Raw genomic sequence first — 26963 nt, 5'->3', positions numbered from 1 at the left:
TTATCCCCGTTCGATACAGAAGTTATCAGATGTCTCCTTGCAGATTCACATGCACTGGCATAGACAATAATGAAGGTTTGAAGTGAGTATCTTAGAGAGTCTATTCCAGCGCAAAGCGAGTTTGAAGATGGACTAATATCGTAGAGCAAAAAGAAGAGAAGAAAAATGATGACACCAGTACTAAGCGGGATCTTTTGCGCAGGACTTCAGTTCCTGGACTACAAGTAGGGTTTAGGGGAGGACCACACAGCCCCTATGCAGTGTGCGTGCTGAATTCATCAACACAATCAAGTCATCTACCTCACACCAGCAGCAGCAGCAGCAGCACTAGCAGCAGTCAGCTACACTGCTACTACGCTAGTGGCACACATAAAAGTTGGTAACAAGTCAAAGAGTGAGCTAGGCAAGTGGTCACTCTACCACCACCAGACTTACAGCTGCATATCTTTCAGCGAGAATGCCACAAGGAAGTTCTGCATGTGAGACTTGACAGTAGGCGGTGGCGTAGTTGTTTGAACATCACCACCGAAAACACTCTGCACACACAGACACACACACACACACAGACACACACACACACACAGACACACACACACAAAACACATGGACACACACATGTACATACAGCATAACATCAAACATAAAACGTGTGACGAGTCAAAAGGTCCGATGAGCTACTCTGGGTGGTGATTATGAGTCATTCAACTATCAAGTCGGTGGTAAAGTCGGTGGTAAAGGCGCCAGCTCGAAAGTAGCACGAAACTAACTTGCTTGAAAAAAGAGACACTGCATGTGTATGTTATTACATGCACTACCGGTATCTTGCTGTACGGTGCTGTCGAGCACCAAAGAACGGAGTGCCGAAGAGCGAACAGGCTAGAATTTCACCAAACACAGCATACCGGCATATACGCAGTGACTCCACTGCGCATAGGCCATAGTGCATAAAAATAAAAAGGCCTAGGCTACGGGGCTGACCTCCCAGTTCTTCTGCATCCAACAAATACTGTGCTGTAGTTTAGCACAGACCTAGTAGTAGTGGTGGGTAGATATGCCCACAAAATCAGTGTCAAAGTGGAGAGGTTTCAATCTTCGGCTGCTACAATTATCACGTGTTCAAATTGCTTCCTCACCGGACAAATGCGCAGTTCATGTCGATCTTGATCATAAATACACTCCACTGAGCCATTGGGCATTTGAACTAAGAGAAGAAACATGTGCCACCATAAATGTTACCGCACAGAATCCATACACAAACGCCGCACATAATCAAATACACATGTGTGTACAAGTACAAATAAATAAAACACCCACATACGCACACCATGTGTGCCCGTCGCAAGAGAAGCCACACACACAGACACAGAGACACACATACACATACACACACATACACACACAGACACAGAAATGCACACACGCACACGTACCCCCCCCCCCCCCCCCCACACACACACGTGCACACACAGTCATATAATCTTACCAGGGATCAAAGGTGTAGAACCTAAGAAAACATGGTTCATGTAATCCACAGAAAATACCCCCAAAAATACCCCCAACCTAAATGCGACATACAAAACACAATGACTAAATCAGACCGCAGCGGTCCCATAGCTCTGCCACCCTGCCAGGTGAAGGCTTCAGCTCCCTTACCACTATTGAACCCATTGCCAGCTTCATCGCTACTAGAGTTATTCTGTAGAGGAACAGGGAGAAGCTCCACTTTGTCGGTCGATGGATCATAGCACTCAGCACCACTAGAAGGTCACACAAGAACAGAGGATAGGAGAAAGAGAGAACAATTCGGAGCTACCAGTAACTTGAACAACGTAAAACTACTTGAGTTTGGTTCTAGATCTTCCATCAAATTTGAGGATAGGTTGCGTTTGACCCGCAGATCATGTCCATGAAACGGATGTGTGTGCGTGTGTGTGTGTGTGTGTGTGTGTGTGGAACGGAAGAAAAAATCGGCTAAGTAAGCTGAGCTCACACCATGACACAGCTGAGGTGTCCGGCAAATATGACAAACTCAAGGCACTATTGAATCAAAACAATAGCCTTGACAGCTGCTGTATAACTTGGGTAAACTAGTCTAGGGCAGGGTAGAGCAGAACATTAATCGGGCCAAGACAACGACACAATAAACAAAGCTCGGTCGTTCGGACTCACTGGAAACGACCAGGGCTTCCCTCGCGTTGACCACCGAATACTACCAGCTGACAACCACCCTAGAAACAACAGCCATCGAACGCAAAACAGAGTCCATGAACCAGATACTGTATAAGCAGAAAAATTCGTCTGGAATTTAATTTCGTCTTTTTCGTCCAAGGAGCTTTTGGACTAAATTAAATGTAGGACGAATATCGATTTGTCCAGCGTTTCTGTACACTCTTATGACCCATGGACGAAATTTTCAACCGGACGAACTCCTTTTCTTTGGAGTTGGACGAAATTATTGACCGACGAAATTTTCTGCCTCTACAGTAGGTTACCGGAACCTGACAGGACGGACACCACTGCACTCAAACACTCGAGCACACGAACACACGCACGCACACACTGGACAACACGGCATTCCATAATTATAATATCTCGGTTCTTCTTTCCAGCCTCGACGCGATGTTATTTGTTAGAGCTTCTCTCTAGTTCTCTCTAGTGTCACTAATAGTCCCTTCGTCTTCTACTGGCAGCAGTTGAACATGGATGAGGGAGCAACATGGAACATTGGGGGTGAAATAGGAGTTGAACATGGATGATGGAGCAGAAGGGAGCATTGGGGAGGGGGGGGGGGAGAAAGGAAATTTCTCCGATACACACCGTTTGGCTTGGAACTAGGGCCATGCCATGAGATACACGACCGGCTAGTGGACCATCGCCTGGCTCTGACCCTGATCTGCACAAGCACAGAGAAGGAGAAAGAACAGCAGGCAATGCCATAAACCCTGATCTGTACACGTATACTGTAAATATACAAAATTTCGGCGCTGCAAAATTTCGGCACTTCACGATATTTGACATTTCGGCGGCGATTTATTTTCGGCGTGGGGTAGAGGGCATGGCATAGTGCGACAGATGCTGTGAAAAATTTCATCGGCGTTTTAATTTAGGCGTTTTGGGTCGGTGCCGAATATAGCCGAAATTAAATAGCTGCCGAAAATTTGTACATTTACAGTAGCTAGAAAGGCGCACAGGAACAGGCCAACCAGCAATACAGATGGGTCTCCATTGCCCAACACACAGAGGAGTCATTGGAAACAACACAAGCAGTAAGGGCAGTGCATAGTCAAGTAAGTGTGTGCAGCAGTCACTAGACAACAGCATAGCTCAATATGTGAGCAGGCTAATATTGGTACAATACCTGAGCATAGTCCAGTTTCCAGACTCCACGTCGTACCTATACAAGCCGCTGTACTCGTTCTCTTGGTTAGTCAACGGACCGCTGCATGAATACATGAGCACAACGGCCATGCGCACACCCATGGACACATACACACACACACACACACACACACACACACACACACACACACACCACACACACACACACAAAAACACAACATGCCCGTACAATAAACACAGGTTCGCCGTGACACACAGACAACGTGGCATCAGAGGGGGCACGACCAATGTGAAGTAAGGGGAAACTTCAGCATAAAGCACCCTGGATATAACATACATGTACATGTACAGTTAAATCTGTCCTAAGCGACCACCAATTGGTGCAACCCAAGTGGTCTCTTAGTCTCCCGGCAGGTCTCTATGGAAGATGGAATACAGACCCGGCATAAACGACACATTATGTACTTCAATTATACTATTCACATGTACAGTGTATGTACTTCAATATACTATTCAGCGCTAGTACTAGCACATGAAGATAAATTGATCAGTCCCAGGTTTTAATATCAGTTGTCTGACGATGGCCTCGACATGAAACTTTCAGTTACGACATACTTCAATCCCCCCCCCCCCTCTCTCTCTTTCCCTTTCTCATGTGAAAAAGCTCGGCACTCTGCACATTGAGTACTTTTTCCCAGTAGTCCGCCAAACCTTTCTTTGTACTTCTACATACTCCATATACATGTACTCAAATTGACCAGAAAGTGTGACTGGTCCCATAGCTCAGATCATTGCTCATGACAAGCAAGGTCTCAGATTAGAGTTCCGGTGGGGTTGGCATTTTTTCTCGCTTTTCTGGCAGTTCACTTCCATGAATGCCAAATTTGTTGTGATCACAGGAGTGTGATTCCCACTAGGGCTGAAACAATTATACCGATAACTCGCATATCGATCGTTAAGAGTGCAATCGATAATCGTTAGTGTTCAAAACGAGTGCTAACAATTTTTTATGCATGTATATGAGTGACAGTATTCCAGCCCTTGCACTCCATCCGATCACGGCTGTTACGCATGCATTGAATGCGGCCAGAATCCTCTGGGCACGAGGCCGCAGGTGACCTGCTGAGAATGCGTTGAGGACCTCTTGACATGTTTGAAATTTGTCCTTGACAGCCTCATTGTTTTAGGGAAGTATCTCACGAGTTGCCGTCGTGTTAGGGGCCCCGAGTATTGTTTCAGGCCGATTACTACGAAGGTTTTGGTGTTTTACACTCACGTGCAGCTTGTTCTCTCAAAAGAAATTGTCGAAGTCGAAATAGTTGTCCGTGCCGGATCGTTCTTCTTCTTCTTGTGCTTCACTGTGTGGATGTCATCGATGGTCTCCAGCGACTTCTGGCAGCTATTAGTGTGGGTGCCTCGTTTTTGTAAACTTCAGTTCTTGTTGGAGTACGAAGGTAAGGTCTTTATGTTGTGTGAGGAGTCGTCCTCGTAGCTTTACGCTCCTTTACGATTGTTTTTTCAGGCCAGTTTGTAATTGCCTGTCTAAAAATATAAAATACCAAAAACAATCTTATGGATAGGCATAGGGAGCTACTTCGCCAGATGTGCCGTGTTAGTGGTTGTAAGTTTAGTAATATAGCGAAGAAAGGCGTCTCTAAGAAATATGCTGTGTCGGATCATATTACTGAGTTAGAATCTTGTTTTCCAACTATTAAAAAAGACCAAAAAAATGCTGATGTATATCCTGAATTATTTTGTGCGTCATGCATGGCAGTTGTACGACGGTATAAGAATGCTCAGGAGAATAAAGAGAGGTATGCAAGGATTAGTGGGGGGGTGTGTGTGGGGGGGGGGGGGGGGGGGCAATGAAACTGTGGGAGGCACAGGATAGTAACTGTAGTGTTTGTGGGTCGGGTGTGATTGGACGACCGTCCAAACTTGCAAAATGTGAGGTGCCGTTTGCAAAGCCATCACCCATCCCCATCAGCACCACCCTGACTCCTGTTGACAATGTCACCGAAAAAGCGACTGGTAGCTTGAAAACTGGTGCTGACCTTGTCCCAAGTCGCTTTCGTGAGCAGCATGAACAATAATTATTTATTAATGTGTGGCATTTGTTCGTTGTTTGTAGACGCTGCTCTGGAAACACCATGCTGCAAACATTTGTTTTGTGCGAAGTGCATTTCATGTTGGCTGGAGCAAAGCACGAAATGAAGATGCACTTTGTCTAGATAATTTAGTGTCACCACATACTGTGGCTTACATCATCAAGCAGTCAGTCTTGAAGTGCGATTTCTACAAGGCGCCGCTAACAGGCTGCCCAGTGCAGGTGAGGCTTTGCGACCTAAAGAGCCACGTTGAGAATTGTTCTCACAACCCAAGCACCCCATCCACTCCTATTCAGAGAGTAGTGTCTGAATCCTCCACCATTGGTGATGTTCTAGCCGCTTCCCTGGGAAAGTGTTTGATGCCCTGACTAAACGTGTTGTCGAGAGCAGTGCAGAGGGTGACAGACTTGAGGCCCGTGGAGGTGGTGGCTCTCCTGCTGTTTGGACCAGCACCCCGGTTACAAGGGTGTCTTCCACCGATTGCAGTGGTCGTACTGCACGGAGACGGTCATCCATGACGTCCTCCTTTACACATTGCAGGAGAAAGTGTTAAGTGATCTCTGTTCTGCACCCGCACATGTCATCTCCAAGAGAGCAGAGGCTAGTGCAGAAGGTGCGAGTGCAGGACAGAGAGATCAAATGACGTGTTTGGTGCAAGCTGCTACTGTTGTTAAGGACCGCTATGTTTCATTATTTTCTAAATTTGCAGCTTGTCATGTAGGATTGTCCACCAGTGTAAGTCCGAATGTTAACTCGCTCTCACAACTGCGTGCCAATATTTCTGTTTTTCTTGCAGCTTGCCGCAGGAAGTTGTCTCGCGTGGTCGTGGCAACGTCACACCAAAGCTTCACCTTCTTGAGGCCCATGCAGTCAGCTGCTTGGAAAATTTACAAATGGGCATGGGGCTACTGAATGAGCAGGGGACAGAGTCCATCCATGCTGCCTTCAATCAGCTGGAGCGAAATCATTCCTCCATACGAAACACGGCTAACCGGCTGTATGCATGTGCACAAGCACACATCTTGAATGCGCTGCCACAGCACACTCTGCTTCTGCCACGGACGCAGAGACGCAAGCGTAGCAGAGAGCCCTGAACATAGCACTAGTACATTCCGACGACCACGTGTGTTGTAGTGCGTTATTTTGTGTGCGTCGTGTGTACGTGGTGTTGGTGCATGCGCGTGTTGCGGTGGTGTGAAAAGCAGTCTTCGTTATTACAAGACGACCACGGAAAAACAACTGGACATGACGAACTCAAGACGAAGACTGCTTTTCACACCACAGCAACCTGGCAACACACGCATGCACCAACACAACGTAAACACGACGTACACACAATAACGTACTACAACACATATACACGTACTACTACTACTACTACTACTACTACTACTACTATTGTAGCTTATTTCCAGCCTGAGGTTGTTGGTGCACAGCAAAATACCATCCTCTGTGCTGTGCCAGAGCTTCAGTTTGTATCACTGTGGAAGCGTGTGAGTGGCGGGTTTCCTCAGGCTGGCAATTCGCTGCATCACTGCAATATGCTTCTACTGTTAGTGTTATAGCTCCAAGCAGTGACTACAGGTACCGGGTATTGAAGCTCGAGGAGGGCAGGTAATAATCACAATGGTCATGCTTCGTACGATTGGTCGTTCCGAGATCCTGGGCTGACCCCATGTGTTGATTCCATAGAACCAGCGCTGCCAGTGTCCCTCAACTAAACCGGCAGTCCGTTCAGAGTTTAGACAGATGAAGCACTACACCATCTACTTTTATTTCTGTTCAAAATATCCAAGAAATCACAAAGTACAATTCCATGAACGAGATGCTTCGAAGACGAAAACAAATCCAATGACAAATGTTCAATGCTCCTTTCCAAAAAAAAGAAAAAAATCGTTGACCTAGATTCGAGTCCACGATCAAAGCGGCTTCATTTTGCTCGCGTGACTCCAGCGGCCATCTTGGATTCTGGCCGCGTCGTAACAGCCGTGCGATAGTGAATACGAGTACAATCATGTACTTTCAAGCGCAGTAAAATTGATTTGTGGCTTTGAAAGAGATCGGAAGAGAGCACTCTTTGTCTTTTCAGTTCATTTGCGGGAAAGGTCAGAGATAAGAGCAGCTGCCAGAGGGTGATCACAAGATTCTTCCCTCTAGAAACAACATGAAATCCTCTAGGTCATGTTGATAAACCAGCCAGATGTCTACAGATGTCAACAGTGCGGTGCCACAAATTTCTAACGTAGCAAAAGTATCGTGGAATTTTTTCATAAACTGGTGTTCGAGGTACACGGGTAGAGCCGACAAGAATCGATAAAACCAATATATCGATCGTTAATGATATTGGTTGATCGTTAAGAGTTATTGAATGATCGTTTCAGCCCTAATTCCCACCTATTTATACGATGTGACGTCATGTACATGTATGTGCTGTGTGCATTATGCGTCATGGGTCTCTGTTTTACTATTCTGTGTTTTATGCATGTTTTCTGAGCAGATCTTTCATGTGGTCGCTTAGTTCTGCGTGCTTACTGATGCGCAAGCGCATGGGCACTGTTTTCGTACACTGTTTGGTTTTTGGATTAGGATTTTTGATTGGAGTTTGTTTTGGACAAGAACTGAAACTAGCACCAATGTTGTCTTGTCTGACCGAACCCGACATTTTGGCGCAGTGAACAGGATATACTAGTAGCTCAGCTCGTGGCAGTCGTGACGACTCGCGAGGTGGCAGCGAAGATAAAGGTGTCCGTCCAGCTCGATCTCGATCACGAGCGCGGCGCGGACCACTTCCAAACTTGGCTGACCCAGCTAAGTATAAAATTCCAGCTCCACAAAGTGGCGGACAAGAAGGAGCGTTATCTTGCTGCCGCGTCTAATTTAGGCGAGCAAGCTGCCTACTACCTGTGGCAGAGGTACCCTGACATCCCATCCGGAGACGATCCGTACCAGGCACTCAGAGATTTATTTCAACAATATTTCGGAGGCAAACGGAGCAGAACGTCCCGACTCGCCGCACTCTTTTCTGTGGCACAGAGAGATGGCGAGTCGATCCTTGTTTTTTCATTACGTTGTCTAATGATGAGTTACAGTTTGAGTCTGTGAGTCTAAGAGAACCCAAGATGCGCTCGCGTTGAGCCAAAGCAGTCTCACAATTAAAGCTGTGTGGACCCTGGCTAGCGCCAGACGTTACTGAAGTAACGTCTTCTGCATAGCTACGGGAATAAATCCGTTTGTAAAGTGGCAGTTCCAAAGCCCGATCGCACGTATCGTTGGTGTGTGGACCTCCGACAGGTCAACAAGTCCATTGACCGGCCGGGACTTCAGCTGCCAACCGCGGATGAACTGTTGGGACAACTGGCCAAACGCGTCGTAACTTGGACAATGAGCCAACACAGATTACTGAAAAAAGGTTCTGCAATTGATTATACACTGGCATACACCTACTGGCAAGTAGTGTCTGGCAAGGTCATTCGGGGTGATGCTGGGCCTATAGTGCTCAACAATAGACTTGGATGGGTGCTCTCAGGGCCCATAACAACATCAGTATTACCATCAGCAGCAGCAGCTGTGAAACAACTCATGCATCTCCATGTGTTAATTAACCTGCACCACACTGAGTAACACGTTCCAGGTCACGTCGGTCTTGGAGAAGTTCTACAGCAGTTGGCTTTAGGGATCATGGAGACTCTTCCAAAGCCTGACACTAAAGCCATCGGAAAGATTCATTATCTGCCATATCATCTCGTCGTTAGGAACGACAAGAAAACCACGAAAGTCCGGGTAGTGTTTGATGTATTGGCGAAGACCAGTCAGGGGCCAAGCCTGAATGAGTGTGTGCAGTCAGGTCCAGAAATGACCGAAAACATTCTGGACATTCTCATCAGCTTCCGGCATCATCGAGTTGCAGTAGTAGGTGACATTGAGAAGGCGTGTCTCATGGACGAGCTCGCCGAATCTGATCGCAACGCCGTCCGGTTTCGGTGGTATATACGCACACTTCACAATTTGACAATGGTCTGAAACATTCCTTTCTAATCAACCATTTCGTAAAGTCTTTCGTGTTGAGAGTCGAGTGTGAGCTTGGGATACGGGACTGCATGCGGCAGACGCCAAGCGAACCCACAGGCCTTGTCGCACACCTGACTGTAGCAATCCAATGCATTTCACGTCTTGCCTGCACTTGCTGGTGCGTTTCACACCTTGCCATTCGGCCTGCATGCAAGCTGACACGATTCACACCTCAATGAACCTTGGTTGCAGTCACCCACAGCTGATTGACATGCAGGCCCCATGCATGAAATTGCAGTCGCTGGTCATGCACTACAGATGGTCGCCCTCGACAGATCAGTTTGTATGTGAAACTACGTATATAATATTACCTGAAGCCGAGTGAATATGGGTGAATATTCACTAGTATACAAACCGAGGCGAAGCCGAGGTTTGTATAACTAGTGAATATTCGCCCATATTCACGAGGCTGAAGGTAATATTAGACTTATACCTCTCCATATTCACCCTCTCGTCCCTAAAACCCAACAAACCAGTCCTGTCGGTCATACATGTACATGTACACAGAACTAACGTAAGTCGTTGTTGCTTCACTGAGCCTTCAGACCGATTGGCGTGTTCTTGCCTGAATCGGAGGGCGGCGTGTTCAGAATCTTGTTCAATCGATCGTGTACACGTACTGGTGCATGTGGCATGGGAGGTGACGACCTTGGAGAACACGCTCGTGCCAATCACCATGGAGAACACGCTCGTGCAGCTTTGTGGCGGAAGCCAATCATTAGAGAGATTTCGTTTCACGCGAAGATTTGACCAATCAGAGAGAGGTTTCGTTTCGGCGAAGATTTGACCAATCAGAGAGAGGTTTCGTTTCACGCGAAGATTTGACCAATCCGCGACCATCGCGCCAATTCGGGAGTCGGTTTATAACAGCGAGCCAAGCGGTTCTACTCTCACTTCTTTTCTTTTTAGGCAGCGCTTCGGAGCTGTTGTGTGCCCTAGGAAAATTCTACGCTAACGTCCTTGAACAGGGCTGTTCTGAGTACAAACGAAATTCCTGGCTTGCCGCTTGATCCGCAATCATCGGGCCATTGACATGTTGAGCGTCCAAAACCTTGTTTTCTCGCTGAAACGCTCCGTCTGTGAAGATGCTCACTGTCAGCACCTGGTCACATGCGGATCCAGCGGCAATGGCAAGCAAGGAATTATTTCGTTTGTACTCAGAAAAGTCCTGTCTAAGGAAGTTAGCGTAGACATTTTCTAGGGCACTCGACAGCTCCGGTGCGCTGACTGAAGAGGAATCAAGCGCAGCACCGCGTACTGCTCTCTTTACAGTACAATGTAAGTATCGAAAAGTGGTGAATATAAGTGGTGAATATGAGGTAAGTGGTGAATATAAGCGGTGAATATTCAGCAATATTCACCACTTATGTAGATGGCCAATTGTATGTGGGTGAATATGGAGTGAGGTATAATAGGGCATATAAAGTGATTTTTAGGACCCTGTATTAAGGCCAAGTAAAATAAAATCCCAGTTTATCGTCCTTTTTTTCACAAAAATCGGGGAGGGAGGGCGGATTTTATTTTTATTTTTTGATGTGCTACAGACTAGTATAGTTCTTGGTAAACAATGACACATCATGTGCAACAATCTGCAACAGAATAGTGGTAGTGTATGGAATACACAATGCTATAACAGTTATATGTACATAAACAATTACATGCAAAATCTTTGGATCGACAGATTGTCACTCCACTCATAAGACACAAACCCCAATACTGTTTGGTTCACACAGACCACCAGATAAATGATAGAAAGCTGCAGAAGGGAAAGAACCAGTCAGGACAGTAACCAATAGTCAGTCATAAAGGGAACATGTTGGAATACAATTCACTTCTTCCCCTGAGGGACATGCGTGCGGGTACGCTTCTTCATGGCGCTCTTCCCAGACTCCTGGCAAGCACCACACACAGGATACGCATCGGCATTATTGACTAGACCCTCTCCTGAAGCGCAGTAGCAGCAGACAGTGGGATACCCAGCAGAGTAGTACGGGATCTCAATAGGACTGTCACATGTGAGATTTCCCTTGACATGCACGGAAGCCAGGGCACTGGTGACTTCGCACGCTACATCCGTGAGATGACTGCCACAGGAGAAGCTCAGGGTCTCCAAGGCCGCGACCAGTTCCACACGTGCTGCTGACTTGACGCTCTGCTTGGCATACAGAACACGAGGCTTGCCACACTCGGAGCACCTGATGACCTCCTTGACATTCTTGGCATACTGGGCGCTGGGCGGGAATGGCATGCCATGACCACCAGAGGCTGACTGGCTTGCTGCAACCAGAGATGGCCTGTGCTTCTCCGATGTTGGTTCGCCATATACAGCATCAAAGCTCTTGTACCGCTCGCCATCAGGTACAGGGTCTGGGAGGTGATGCAGCTTCGAGAAGACATCCTCTGGCAGTCGCGGAGGCTTGCACACTGAGCATGCTGGTTTGCCACACTTCAGGATGGTGAAGGAGTAATGCCGGGCAATGCAGTGCTCTTCCAGGACTGTCAGAAGTACCTTGTTCTTTGAAATGGACTGCTTGGTGGTACTCTTGGTATCCAGTGACGGGTCGATGAGTTTGACGGTGTCACGAAAAGCCTCAACCTCCTCGTCCGTGGCAGCATGAAAGCACTGGAATGGTACACCCGTCAGGCGAAGGCGTTGGAACAGCGAGCAAATCAAGATCTTCATATCTTCCATTGCATCCAGCACTGCATCTTTCAGGCCAGGGGTCTTCACGGCAGCATTCCTGATGTCCTTCATGTTGTTGCAGCCTTTCAGTTGATTCTCGAAAGTGGTCTCATTCCGAACTACACCGACACCCTGCAAAGCGATGTTCAAGATCGACATGATGCGCTCCACCGGATTCTTCCAAGAGTTGTACGGGGGTGTTCGAACAGCACAGACATAATCTAGGTCGAGCTTGATGAACAGCGACAGGAGGGACAACTGCGTGGAGAGGTAGGTTGGACGATGGTCGGGCCCGCCATCGGTGTACATGCAGAGGATAGGTTTTACATCGCCTTTCTGCAGGATACTCAGGAGCTCGCAACCATGGCGTGATGGAGAGGAATGTTGAAATACACAGTCCTTCAAGCCCACGTGGACTGTTCCGCGATAGAAGGAGTCATCAATGGATTCTGGCACATCCACAATGAGATTCACGCTTGGTGTGAGATTGAACTTCGTGAAATCGTGGTCCGAAACTACCAGTTTTTCATTCCGCCCAACCAGAACCGGCTTGCCTCGATCTACTGCTGCCACAGGATGCCCAGGCTCTCCAACTTTGATTGTGTGCTTGTCATCTTGGCATACAAAGCACACATGATCACGAAACTGCACAGCAAATTCCCGTTCATAGCGAAACAGAGCGCTGGCGTAGTGGCAGTCAATGTGAGCTGTCCGGAACTGACGTGATTGAACCATGAATTTTACTTTGAGTTTGCCCTTGTAGTGGCGAGCTGTAGCCAATGCAGGATTTCTCGGCCAGAACTGATACCGGAGCCATTGCACTGACGGGATGGGTGTGTCTGGAGGGCAACGCTTAGTGACCTCCTCGTGCATATCCCTGACGCTCAAGGCCTTGGCAAGGTGAGTAATGACAGTGTTGTCTTCTTCCACATTGTCATGCCGTCGGTCATCAACTGCAGTCTCCACGGAGCTCTCAATGTATTGCTGGCATTGCTCAAGAAAAGCAGTATATGACTCGGGCCTACCGCTGTTCACAGTGCGCAAATCCCAGATGAGGTCTGCATCCTCTGTTTCGAACATTTCTGCAATTCGTTTGTCCACTGCTGCTTGGTCTGCGTTTGTACTGGCACTCGCATCTCCCGTGAGCCTTCTGTACACCTCCCGCAGAAATGCAGGCTTGGTGTTCGTCACAGAGCCAAACAGATGGATGAATTCCCTTCGCATAATGCGAGTGTGGAATGTTGGCATGCAGGATTTGAGCTGTTGCTGGATGGCGGAATTCTTTTGCAGGAGCTCAGATTCCTCAGCACACTCTGGAATACGCCAGATGAAATGCACATGCGCCTTGCTGCCAGTGTACGAATACAGAACGCACTTGACGGGCACAACTATCCCCTCCAGGTACTCGTGTCTCCGGCGATGTTCAGTAGGACAATGGTCCTCAATCAGGATGTGTTCATAATCCTCAGCAGCAGATATAGCGGCGTGCAGACTTCTATATCTCGCACCCAGAGTTGGCTTCACGACTAGAGTCGCCCCAATCACCTTCAGCTCATCCACGTCAGTTCTCACGCAGGTACGCTTGGCTTCACTGGTGTAGACTGTATCCAGATGCGCTTTCAGGTACGCAGCATACTTGCGGAAGTTGTCAGCAAGTCTCAACACAGCTTCCCGGACACTTTTCCAGTGCTGGTGCTTCATGTAGGAGCAGCCAGCCAAGAAGAACAGGGATGACGACAACGCATCCAAATTCTGGCGGCACAGGTTCGACTGGTCCCGCTTTCTCCTTTTGCGATCTTCCGGCGTGTTGTACCCAACAAACTTCTCCAACAATGCAGGCACTGCACAACCTCGACTTGACAAGGTGTGGTGATTGCCATCGATATACCACAATGCATCACTGATTGTTCCTACGAAGTTCACACCAGCTGATCCAGCAAGCGCCTCTTCCCAGCCCAACTTGTTCTCCTCCAAGAACAGCAGAAGATCATTTTTCAGCACAGCTTTCTTGTTGACAGGGTTCCATTTCGGCGGAAGAGCACACTGCGTCTTCGACGCAGCCATCAACATAGCGAAAGCGTCACCAGACGGAGTTCTCTCCTGTGTTGTCGCTGTCGCTGCCTGTTCAGGGCAAGCGATAACGAATTCCACGTATTGCCCAAGAGCGCTGACAGTCTCGCCTACTGGCGAATCTGGACTCACAGGGGTTTTGGAACCTTGCTTTGTGTCGCCAACACTAGCTTGGACACAAGAGACAACGTCGCTCTCCTCAAGGCGCTCCCCATGGTCCAACTCGCCAGCGCTGAACTGGGTGAAAATGTCCGAGAGAGTTGAAGACGCAGAGACAACACAGCCATACCAGGACTTCAGAACTTTCAACCCGCGACGGATTTGCAGCAAAACAAACGGCATGTCGCTTCTCAACAAAGTCGCAACTACGGAAAGAACGGAAAACTGTCGAGGTCTCGACAGGATGAAGACGGACTTTCGGCAGAAAGACGAAGCTGTGTTTTCAAGCCTTAGCCGACGTAAAAAATCAAGCTTTTTGGCAAAATTCTAGATTTAAAAAATAAAAATAAATTCCGGGCGGCCTCGAAAAATGGGGCGGGCGGGGACGATAAACTAGGATTTTTTTTACTTGGCCATAGAAATGTTAACAAGAAAACGAGGATGAAGATTGTGTTGTGTTGTGTTCACAATCTTCATCTTCTTCTTCTTGATGGAAGCAGCTCTGCCCGTGGGCATCGAGCACTCTACTGGACAGCATGGAGCCTTTCTGTTTTATAGATACAAATGTGATGTAAGCATTTTTTAAAGTAAAAATAAATAATGTCATGTACTACCACAAAAGGTTTATCTTACGTTCTTCTACGGCGGCCGCCAAAGACAAATATTCTGTTGTGACTTTCATCGAAGCACATCTAGAGAGTGTGGAAAAGAGAACACCAATGAGAATGAATCAATAGGAGAGCACACAGACAGATGGGCAGATTAAAATAACTCATCAAACACACACACACACAAACACACTTGTACTTGTACTTGTACTTGTTGCACACTGCCAAAACTGGTCACGTGGGTCTCCCCGGGAGAGGGGAGAGAGACTCAAAAGGAATCTTGGAAAGATGACTCAATTGGCTATTGAACCGCCCAACGGCCGACACCCCCTGAAATCCCCAAAACTCTGGGTGGACTTGAAAATGATCCCACTTATGGGCTCACCACACCTCAGTAAGTGGGTGAGGACAAGGTGCAGAAAAAGGATTGACGGCATCAGGGTATCCGTCCTGGGATCCAACTGCAGTTACCCCTGCCCCCAGTGAAGGTAATACGTGCTACTAGTGTGGGTGACTAAATCAGAGTGGATCTGATATTAGCTTCACTAGCACCATTGATTACACAAGAGTTAATCTAGCCAGAAGCAGTCCATGGTTAACAGGTATGTATACTTCAAATAGAAAGTATATGAGCCCTGGAACCAACAAAGGTGGCAGGTACTACATTACACCTTCAAGTAGCCGAGACCGTTGGCAACAGACCCAACACAATCAGGCATAAGTGTACCCACCAACCGAACTAGCTGGCACACAAACACACACACACACACACACACACACACACAAACACACACACACACACACACACACACACAAACATACACACACACGACTTCACATAATTCTATCTGAATATTTGCTCACCCGTTATTGTTTCTGAGCCGCCAAAGTAGAGTAAACAAATGATGGCTAAACTACACCCGGAGAAATGACGGTAAGCACACGCCTGCACACACACTACTAGTATCATTTGTTTGCGCGTGACATCAAGCCAAAGATAGTAAACACTAAGCACTACATCTTACCCGATGATCGTAGATGCAGATTGGCACGCCAGATGCACTCAGCTCCGTCCAGGTTCTACTTGGAATGTCATAGCAATAGAAATTACCTGCAGACTGTAATGCAAACAAGAATGTGTGAGAATGTACACACATACACACACAGTCACACACACACACACATGCAAGTACACACAGTCACACATGCAAGTACACACACACACACACACACACACACACACACACACACACACACACACACACACGTATGCACGCACGCACACACACACACACACACACACACACACACACACACACACACACACAAACACACACACACGTATGCACGCACGCACACACACACACACACACACACACACACACACACACACTCGCACACACACACACGCACAGGGGAGGTACGAAAAATCAGTAACAAAATGATAGACAGCATAAACCATGAACTGTGAACAATCCGATAGATTTCTTGGTTGTTATACGATTGCTCTGATGTACTAACGACTTTTTTTACGTAGGTGCTGCAGTTCTTCTTTGTGGCTCCTTCTTACACAGGAGCATGCACATACTGATAGAAGATTGAGCAGAATGCTGTGTTGTTGGGAAGGTGGTGTGATGGATGTGTGTGTGTGTGTGTGCGCGTGTGTATGTGTCTGTGTGTGGTGTGTGTGTGTGTGTGTGTGTGTGTGTGTGTGTGTGCGCGTGCGTGCGTGTGTGTGTGTGTGTGTGTGTGTGTGTGTGTGTGTGTGTGTGTGTGTGTGTGTGATGTGAGGGAGTAGTGTACTAACATTCTGCTCATCATACTCCTTGCTGAGTATGCTGTAGAACCTGCCCATGACGTACAGACGCTGACGCGACACATCCATGCACATCTGGTGACAGGAGCGTGCACTGGGGCCACCCTGGACACAAAGCACGCGGACAACGCAACATATTACGCCAAGCTTTGAACGGGCAATACACCGATTCAAACTTCTTTAAGATGGCAGTGAACAGAATCAGCTGAAGCGACATGTTCCAAAGGTTTTATTGAAATGTAAATTGGGAATGCAATAAATTGTAAAGTGGTGATGGACAAAGAAATAACTGCGATGGAAATGTAATGTGAACGATGAAAAATATAAACATGCATTGAACTAGGTTTCGCACAACACTCATCAGGAAGCATCGTTGTACTAATTAACAAATTGCAACACAGATTACTATAAAGGATCAATAGTGATATTATAACACCTAAACAATGCCAAAAAGTATCACAAAGGTATTCTTGAACGATACCATGTGCATGAAAGGTAACAATCGAACACTCCAAGGAGACAAAATTCAAGTATGAAACAACACTAGTGACAAAATTCTGGCCCAACACGGCCAGACAAACACAACATTCTACTGGTTGAACAATTTCAAAAAGATAACACTCCTCTTTTGAACACAAAGGTCAGGCTCATGAATGCGTTGGAACACAGCCTCCAACACCTTCACCTGTAACTGATAACCATGACGTCCACGACACAAAACGGAGAAACATGAATCAGAATACACCTGGCAACATTCAGGACGAGATACCAAATGATATCACCATTCATCCTTTATAGTAATCTGTGTTACAATTTGTTAATTAGTACAACGATGCTTCCTGATGAGCGTTGTGCGAAACCTAGTTCGATGCATGTTTATATTTTTCATCGTTCACATTACATTTCCATCGCAGTTATTTCTTTGTCCTTCACCACTTTACATTTCAATAAAACCTTCGTAACATGTCACTTCAGCTGATTCTGTTCATTGCCATCTTCAAATTGTTGTCAACTCGCCGCCTGTTCAAACTTCTTTCCTCTGTTTTTGCCATAACTGGCTACTGCCCCCTACCAATAATTATATCGATCGTCGGCAGTGGACAGTGCTGACATGAATCATTAAACTCACACCATGTCAAAGAGCCTGCAAAGAAGGAGTAAATAATCTACTTATATTATCTACGCATCACATATGTGCCCATGGCACGTGAAAGTAATGACATCGGAATCAAAACCGGCTACAAGTTGTGTTGGACACCTTGAACATTCTGAGTGCGATCTACTAGCAGTAAAATTAATGTACACGTGCATGCTAATTATACTTGTGATTAGAAATGCCAAGCACCACCATACCTCATTTTCAGTATTCAGCGACAGACACTCCCAAGTCTCCAATCGAATATTGAAGCGCCACAAGTCACCAAGATCTGTGCGTCCATCCCAACCACCAAATAGATAAAGAAAGCCTGGAGGAAATTGGAAAGTCAGTGGTTCAAAAACAATGACAACTTACATCACCAGATGGCAGAGAGAGAGAGAGAGAGAGAGAGAGAGAGAGAGAGAGAGAGAGAGAGAGAGAGAGAGAGAGAGAGAGAGAGAGAGAGAGAGAGAGAGAGAGAGAGAGAGAGAGGGAGAGAGGGACGGAGGGAGGGAGGGAGAGAGAAAGGGAGGGATGTTTCAGTCAACTCGTCACTCAGTTCACACCAGCCAACACGGTTCAGTCCAGCAAAGGGATTAGACAATACATGCAATACGAATAAATACAAGGAAAGGGTTCTGGATAATATAAATCAGGACAATATGGATCTGGCCGCCATTCTCGGGCTCTCTCTCTCGATCTCCTCGACCTTGCGCAAGCATGCGCAAATATGTACAATGTAGCTCAAACAAGTATCACATGAGACCTACGTCACTGGTCCAACACATGGCACTACTCCGGGCATGCCGAGTATGGGGAGAATGCGTACAGCAAGAACAGAGTACATGTCCTATGCTTTTAGTTTACTGAAGGCTTATCAGTTATCAATGACTGAGACCAAACATACACTACATCATGAATCATACACATTATTAGATACAGTTCAGTGGGACTACCACATTTCCCCCCTTTTCAGAAAAAGACCAGTGGTCTACCGAGAGCGGCTTGGCGTTTGAGTCTTACGCTGCGGATGACTAGAAGCTGGTTGAACCGTACTAGGGTTTGCGGTAACGATGGCAGATGGCTGAGTACCGCATTTGTGCAGTTCCTCGTGTACCTCGTTATCATCGTCGTCTGTAGCCACATTATCGCCTGGCCGAAGCTGTACGGGCGGGGTGTGATAACCTCCTCGCAGCAGTAGATCACCCGGAGGTTTGCCGGTAGTCGTGTTGACGGCTGACCGAACTGCTCGAAGTGCCAAACGAAGTGCGTCTTCTGTTCGTGTCTCGCCAGATTGTCGCATGTGTTGCTTCAATGTCCGGTGGAGACGCTCAAGTGGATGCTGCTGCGGCGTGTTGGGGACAGTGCACTCGTGACTGATTCCCCATGACTCGAGCTGTTTGCGGAATTCGTCGCTGTAGAACGGTGAACGGTTGTCGGCTATTAGGTGTCGTGGCATGCCAAACAGAGTGAATATTTGGTCCAGTGCCCCGATGAGGTCACTTGTCTTCTCGGCTGGTAAACGTACAACTGCAGGATATCGGCTGTATAAATCCAGAAGGGTTAGGAAAACGCTCTGCTGGTAATACAACACTGCAATAGCGACGGTGTGCCAGGCATGAGGAGGTAGTGATGTTGGGCGCTGAGCACCAGCTGGAACATCAGTGGCTGAAATCGTCATTGCCAGAAGACCTAACTGGATGGAGGCCTGTTCTCCTAATAGCGCGGGCACCGTGCACTGTGTGTCATCGACTACAAAGATAGTCTCAGTGGTTTCGCGGCCCTGATAGCTCAGGTTACCATCAAAAACTCCCACGGCTGTTATGCGTTGCGTTCCCACTGGCTGAAGTAGGCATGGCGGCGGTGACAAGACGTACCCCGATGGGAGCGCCGACTTAGGGATAATCGAAACCCTGCTGGCAGAGTCCACTCTTAGCGACAATGTGTGTCGGCTGTCCAATGTTACCTGCCTCAGAGGAAGCGTGAAGCCGGTCTTCTCTGCCTGCACCCCGAAGGTTTCATAGGACGCTGGTGTCTGGGCGGACTGTACGGCTGGTGATGCTGCACCCGTTCGGAGCGACGATACGGCTGGTGCGGTCCGATTCTGTTGCGCTGATGCTGCGTTCGGCAACTGGGTCTGGGCACTGCGGTCCGCTCGACCAAAGTCGGAACGGCACACCGACGAGAAGTGTCCCTTACGTCCACACTTGGCACAGAACATATGGACCGATGGGCAGTGCGGCTTGCCTGGAGCGTGCTTCTCCCCACAATATCCACAGCCGGATGTTGGCAATGTTGTGTGTCGGCGTTGATGGATAGCGGCATAGCTCACCTCCAGTACTGGAGCGTTGTTAGCACAGTCCTCCGCTAATACGACTGCCTGCGCCTTGGCTGCGGCGGAGCTCAAGTCCTGCGCATCGTGCTCCAAGACACTCTTTCGGGCACTGGCCGAGCTGAGCCCCCTTGCAAACAGGTGGACTCCCACAACTCCCAGTAGTTCCTCGGCAGTACGAGTGCTGGTCAGGTTGCAAACCCTCATGTCCTTTTGCACCCGCAGCCCAAAGGCCTGTACAGTCTCCCCAGGACGTTGCTCGACTGCAAACAATTCCGCCAAACGGGACGCTGCGCTCTGTTTCGAGCCGAAATATTCTTGGAACAATTTGATAGGATCGTTGTAGGGATTAGTTGCCGTAGTTGGCACTGTCGGGTAGCTCTGCCATAAGTAGTGACTTGCTGACTCGCCTAAATTGGCAGCTGCTGCCAAATACTGCTTCGACTGATCCTTCACTTCGTGGAGTGCAAAGCCAATCTCCAACTGACTACGCCAAGTAAGGAAATGATCGTTTCCCAGCTCATGGTCCAGGTCAAGGCGGACGCCGACTTTTACTTTTTCTGCCATTTCCCACGTGCGTGGTGAAAACTACAAACTTCAACGAGTGAAGAATCCCGTTCACTGCGCCAATGTTTTAGTCAACTCGTTACTTGATCACACCAGCCAACACGGTTCAGTCCAGCAAAGAGATTAGACAATACATGCAATACGAATAAATACAAGGAAAGGGTTCTGGATAATATAAATCAGGACAATATGGATCTGGCCGCCATTCTCGGGCTCTCTCTCTCGATCTCCTCGACCTTGCGCAAGCATGCGCGAATATGTACAATGTAGCTCAAACAAGTATCACATGAGACCTACATCACTGGTCCAACACATGGCACTACTCCGGGCATGCCGAGTATGGGGAGAATGCGTACAGCAAGAACAGAGTACATGTCCTATGCTTTTAGTTTACTGAAGGCTTATCAGTTATCAATGACTGAGACCAAACATACACTACATCATGAATCATACACATTATTAGATACAGTTCAGTGGGACTACCACAGGGAGGGAGGAGAGAGAGAGAGAGAGAGAGAGAGAGAGAGAGAGAGAGAGAGAGAGAGAGAGAGAGAGAGAGAGAGAGAGAGAGAGAGAGAGAGAGAGAGAGAGAGAGGGAGAGGGAGAGAGAGAGAGAGAGAGAGAGAGAGAGAGAAAGAGACGGACAACTGTTTAAATACTAGCGGTAGTGCATGTACTAATCATACAGTACCGTCGGGCACCAAAGAAAGAGCAGGTCAGGATTTCAACAAGCACAGCACACTGACATATACACAGTGACCCAACTGTGCATAGACTGTAGTAATGAACATAAGAACAACCTACTAGGCTAGGCTACGAGGCTGACCCCCAATTCTTCGGTACAGGACAGTACTGTCATCATGAATAGTAAGGACAAACCACCAGGATCAGACCATGAAGTTCCAACATCAGGGGTACCTAACTAACATCTATATCATCATGTCTACAAGCAGTGGCTACAGCAGCATCACCACATAAACACACACACCATATTTCCCGCATGTAAGTCGACCTTTTACGACCTAAGAACGGAACTAAAAAAGGGAGTAGTCGATTTACAATCGGGGTTTAGTTGCCATTAAACCGGGAAATTGAGGTCCCAAGTACATGTACGGGGCGTCGACTTGGAAACGGGAAAATACGGTACTGCAAGTCCACAAATGTTTAGTGCGTATAAATTTCAGCCTCCGAGGGTTACTTAAAACACATTTTGGCCGCAGTGAAATGTAACTTATTGTAAGCCTGTACTGCTGCTGCCTGTAAGCCCTGTCATACTGTACTCTGCAAACCAAAAATTCAGCCGTAAAAGTTGTTAGGCCTCAAAGGCCCAGGCCGATCATAAATATGCGCCGAATATTTGTTTAATTACAGAATTTTGTCCAGTTTAATACGCCCCTTCGAAACTACACACACATGCAGCAACTGTCTGCAACTCAGAGCTACATTCAAGTCGTGTACATTCACACTTTGGCAGAGCATCTTCACCTTGAGAACACAACACGGTACGTATACAGTCGACTCCACTTAGAACAAACTCGCATACGCCAAATTTTGTGATATAGAGAACCATTGTGAATGTCCCTGCTTGAAACCATACGAAATTGACCATGTCCCTGCTTGAAACCATACAAAATTGACCATGTCCCTGCTAGAAACCATACAAAATTGACCATGTCCCTGCTTGAAACCATACAAAATTGACCATGTCCCTGCTTGAAACCATACAAAATTGACCATGTCCCTGCTTGAAACCATACAAAATTGACCATGTCCCTGCTTGAAACCATTTAAAATTGACCCTTTGTAACAAACAGTTTTGAGAACGAACCATATCGTGTAGGGCTGCATGAAAACCAAGTGCACTCATACAGTCATGGGCCACATGCCAGTCATGATGTGTTGCTTGTATGATCTATAAAGTATATTTCTACTATAAAGAACTAATTCTGCTGCAAAATGGTGTTCGTTATATCACAGTTTAAGCTTACCTTGTTCCGAATCAACACACATGTCGTGGCCACCTCGACCGATGGGCCAGCATAGGTCCTCACTAGTGTTGCGTTCTTGAGCTACAAATATCACAGACATAATTATATATACACACACACACACACACACACACACACACACACACACACACACACACACACACACACACACGCACGCACGCACACACACACACACACACACACACACACAACACACACAACATAGGAGCAAAAGTACAGTCTTACTTGGCAGGTATGATGGCTTACTTCAAAACTAAATCGTTAAGCCTGTAAATGAATACCAAGGGCATTGGACACGTCACCGTCACTATAGTATTGACTGCACCACGGTACCCCCGTGAAACATCCAAATCAAGTTTTAAAAAAACTAGGGACATACCTACACACCTCACTGATTCAGAGCCGGTTGAACTCTGTAATAATGTCACATGTCCACAGGGACAGATGTGATTATTTGCATACTTCAAGTCACAATGCAAAACAAATTGGGAGCGTAGGGTCAAGAATTTGGAGAGGGGACGGTACATTTTTGGACGCGTGCTTGCTCACAGACTTTACCGTTTGAAGGTTGCTGTGGCGTTGACACAAGCAGTACTGAACCGGCAGATGTGACTACGCATTCCAAATCAAGCAGTACACGCACACAGGCAATAGTGAACAGCACATGTACTCAGTAACTCACAAACGCTCGATGGCTTGATCTCAGTCCAACGCAATACACCCGTTGATTGCATGCAGTGCCGCTCAAACACACCATCTTCGAGTGCAGTCAAAAGGAAAGGCAGCACAACAGAAGAACAGGATGACATCATCATTGACGTAATCAAGTGCGTTCCTCCACTGCCCGAAGAGTGTTCAGTGCCCGTACAGGGCAGAGCTTTCCAAACAGTAGAAGAGAGAGAGAGAGAGAGAGAGAGAGAGAGAGAGAGAGAGAGAGAGAGAGAGAGAAAGAGAGAGAGAGAGAGAGAGAGAGAGAGATAGAGAGAGAGGAGGCAGGGCTGAACATAAGAGGGAGCTATGTGTCCGACCTTTCAGCACTCCAGCCATGCATGATCTGCAACGGCAAGCAGTAACTCACCATCAGCAGCTTTCATCAGCATTTCTTCGGCCTCCTTGAAGTTTTTCAGCTCAACCTGTCAGAAAAGGAGAGTATGTTGAGTCAGAGTAGAGTGACTGGTCATACACACGGCCAATGAACAAAAAATTATCATTGGTGGATTGTGTCGCTGACCTGCACATTGATAATTGTTTGATACTTATTTATTTGTACCTTTGCAGCGCTGCACAGTTTGTACGAGTACTCGGAGATTTATGCAGAGCATGTCTACAGCTTTATTTGAATGCGTGCGTATTGTGCTGCTTTGTTTGGATGCGTGCGTATTGCGCAGTAGTCCCTTGCAGTACGCGAGTTGTAGTGCGGGTTAGCACACAGGTGTTAACGCTTCGCACTTTCCATGCAAGCTACTTTTCCGGATTCTGTACTTGCTTTCAATTCATGCACGTGTCGCTGGCATACGCAATACGGGCCGGGTTCGTGTATTGGTTTTGAAGCATGTGGTTCTTCTTTTCAGTTGTTGCTCTTTGGTTGCTCCGCGAGTTGTTGCTTTGGATTGGAGACAAAGATGGCTTTCTGTTTCAGTAATATAATGTAATGAAACTATAACTGATAGTATTCTGTTGAGTGTTGGGATGCATTGGGACCCCGACACCAATAGATTGCATGCCTTCGTTGCCGAAGGTTAACCGACCGTCCTACTGGACACACTGGCAGGACCAAAAAGGAACAGTCTTGAAACTTACTAGTTGCCGATGGAAAGTGGTGAGCCACGCGTCCTCAAAGCACGTCCCAGTGCGGTCCATCAGCTGCTTCAATACATCAATGTGGCACTTATCTCGTAGGAACTTCATGCACAAGCGCATGGATTCCTCTTCTAAATACTGCAAGTATTCAACAGCATACATTGAGAAGCAAGTTGCAGTTCAAGGACTATAGATAATATCAAGAGCACATGAAAACCAGAGTGTGCAGCTTGGGGCTTTTTCTACTATGGGTGTCTGTCACGGCGGAATTCCGCGATTACATCATATTTGGCGCAGATCTGAGGCGGGAAGTGGCTTAGTGCGTACAACTGAGCTGCAATTGTGCAGAAAAAGACCTGCTTGAATCCTGCTTGTACGCACTACATCACTAAAAAGATGTAATCACGGAATTCCGCCGTGACAGCAACCCATCCAAGCTGCACACTCTTATTTTCATGTACTCTTGGTATTATCGAGAGTAGATAAACAAGAGTGTGCAACTCCGGTTCTCTCCTGCACAATCTGCAGATACCCCGGCCCATGACGGAATTTTTTGTTCACGTCACTTTTTTTCAGAAAAACGCCCATTTTGCCGCAGAGCAGTGTGAGAGCACGTGCTGGGCACCGACCTTGTAATGTAAAGCCCGGCCAAGTGCACGAGGCAAAACTTTCCAAAAGACTCGCAGCGCGTGCGTCGTAGAAAATATTATGTCAACAAAAATTCCGCCATGGGCGAACCCATGAGTTGCACACTCTCGTTTATCTACTCTTGATATTATAGAAAGATAGATAGAAAGATAGATAGGTGGAGAGAGAGAGAGAGAGAGAGAGAGAGAGAGAGAGAGAGAGAGAGAGAGAGAGAGAGAGAGAGAGAGAGAGAGAGAGAGAGAGAGAGAGAGAGAGAGAGAGAGAGAGAGAGAGAGAGAGAGAGAGAGAGAGAGAGAGAGAGAGAGAGAGAGAGAGAGAGAGAGAGAGAGAGAGAGAGAGAGAGAGAGAGAGAGAGAGAGAGAGAGAGAGAGAGAGAGAGAGAGAGAGAGAGAGAGAGAGAGAGAGAGAGAGAGAGAGAAACAGAGAGAGCATGAACGTGTGGCGTGGGAGACTCCAAGAATCAGATAAAAGAAAGAGGGAACAAAGAGCTAAAATATTTACAATTCTGTCACTAACAGCTAAAGGAGCATGATAAAAAAATAATAAAAAAATTTCACAGTTCGCGTGAGACTCGGCTGGAAGCCGAGTTTTCCGCATCCGCCGTGGGAACGCCACCACCCTCTAGGATCAAAGGCGCAGATGCAGCGCCTAAACGGTGGGAGGTGAGTAGGTCAGACCCACCACCAAGTGGTCAAAGACCGAAATCCCATTAGTTGCATCCATGTATGATAATCCTACCTTATTCAGACGAGTACATGCTGGCACAACAATAGTCGGTGATGCGTAGCCACTTAATTCAACATTCCAAATTGACAGGTTGAACTTCTTATCGTAGCTTTCAAGTGGCACTAGCACGAGAAGAAGAAGAAAAGCAATCACGGAAACCGGAAAACTAACGGAAAAGACGCAGAATTCAAGGAACATTGAACAGTGCAGAAGATAGAAGGCAACTGACACTACGCAGCAAATCCTTCATAAGATAAAAGATCCAAAATAAGACAAAGGAAACACTTTAAAACTATTCTATGCGTCACCATCAACTATAGATGATGGCGATCTTGAACGATAGGGATTCAGACAAAAGAACAGCCCCCCCCCCCCCTCTCCGCTGCAAGAACACATTTCTAAACAAATGTAACTGGACAAAGCTCATATGACAACATACTGGACAGAACCCCGATAAGTGATCGACAATGGTAGGGTACATACCAATCTTGAAGTAGATGCAAGGCACACATCGCTGTAGTGATGCCACTGACTTATCACTGACCGGCAGCAAAGAAAAGCAATTGGTGGGCGAGCCTTGTACCAGTTGTCTGCAGCAGAGACAGGAGCGGAAAAAAATGCTTGCCTTCAGGATACATTTACACACAGTAGTCAAGTGGTGCGCTTCACTGCCTGATGATCGTAGTAATACGTGAAACTCAGAGTTGTGACAAAGCTTCCAATCTCTCTTGTTTATATACAGTAGAACGCTGACAAGATGTTGGGAACAGGAAAGTGCTGATAGTATCCAAGATGGTGGCCATTGTTTGCCAGTGCAACCTATTGACATGTGATGTGAAATTCTGCCATTGCAGCACTGGATAGACATTGCACAAGCAGTTGCACACACTTG

General features: G+C 47.1%; 1 protein-coding gene across 2 annotated transcripts in view; it reads right to left on the bottom strand.

Annotated features, from left to right (window-relative positions):
* LOC135828618 (muskelin-like) overlaps nucleotides 1-26963 on the bottom strand; it is a 42069-nt gene that overhangs the window by 8861 nt on the left and 6245 nt on the right. For both annotated transcript variants that reach the window (XM_065341043.1, XM_065341046.1), the window contains exons 4-19: nucleotides 26555-26661; nucleotides 26084-26193; nucleotides 24698-24835; nucleotides 23976-24030; nucleotides 23580-23654; nucleotides 22877-22957; nucleotides 18205-18317; nucleotides 16843-16956; nucleotides 16061-16153; nucleotides 15061-15119; nucleotides 3359-3439; nucleotides 2818-2893; nucleotides 2170-2228; nucleotides 1654-1757; nucleotides 1134-1201; nucleotides 436-536 (exon numbers count right to left, since the gene is read on the bottom strand). In XM_065341043.1, coding sequence (XP_065197115.1) covers nucleotides 436-536; nucleotides 1134-1201; nucleotides 1654-1757; nucleotides 2170-2228; nucleotides 2818-2893; nucleotides 3359-3439; nucleotides 15061-15119; nucleotides 16061-16153; nucleotides 16843-16956; nucleotides 18205-18317; nucleotides 22877-22957; nucleotides 23580-23654; nucleotides 23976-24030; nucleotides 24698-24835; nucleotides 26084-26193; nucleotides 26555-26661 — 1434 coding nt within the window. The remainder of the gene's footprint in view (nucleotides 1-435; nucleotides 537-1133; nucleotides 1202-1653; nucleotides 1758-2169; nucleotides 2229-2817; nucleotides 2894-3358; nucleotides 3440-15060; nucleotides 15120-16060; nucleotides 16154-16842; nucleotides 16957-18204; nucleotides 18318-22876; nucleotides 22958-23579; nucleotides 23655-23975; nucleotides 24031-24697; nucleotides 24836-26083; nucleotides 26194-26554; nucleotides 26662-26963) is intronic.

Source organism: Sycon ciliatum, chromosome 1 (genome assembly GCF_964019385.1).
Source record: "Sycon ciliatum chromosome 1, ocSycCili1.1, whole genome shotgun sequence".
Lineage (NCBI taxonomy): Eukaryota > Metazoa > Porifera > Calcarea > Leucosolenida > Sycettidae > Sycon > Sycon ciliatum.
This window is presented reverse-complemented; position numbering and strand designations above follow the sequence as displayed.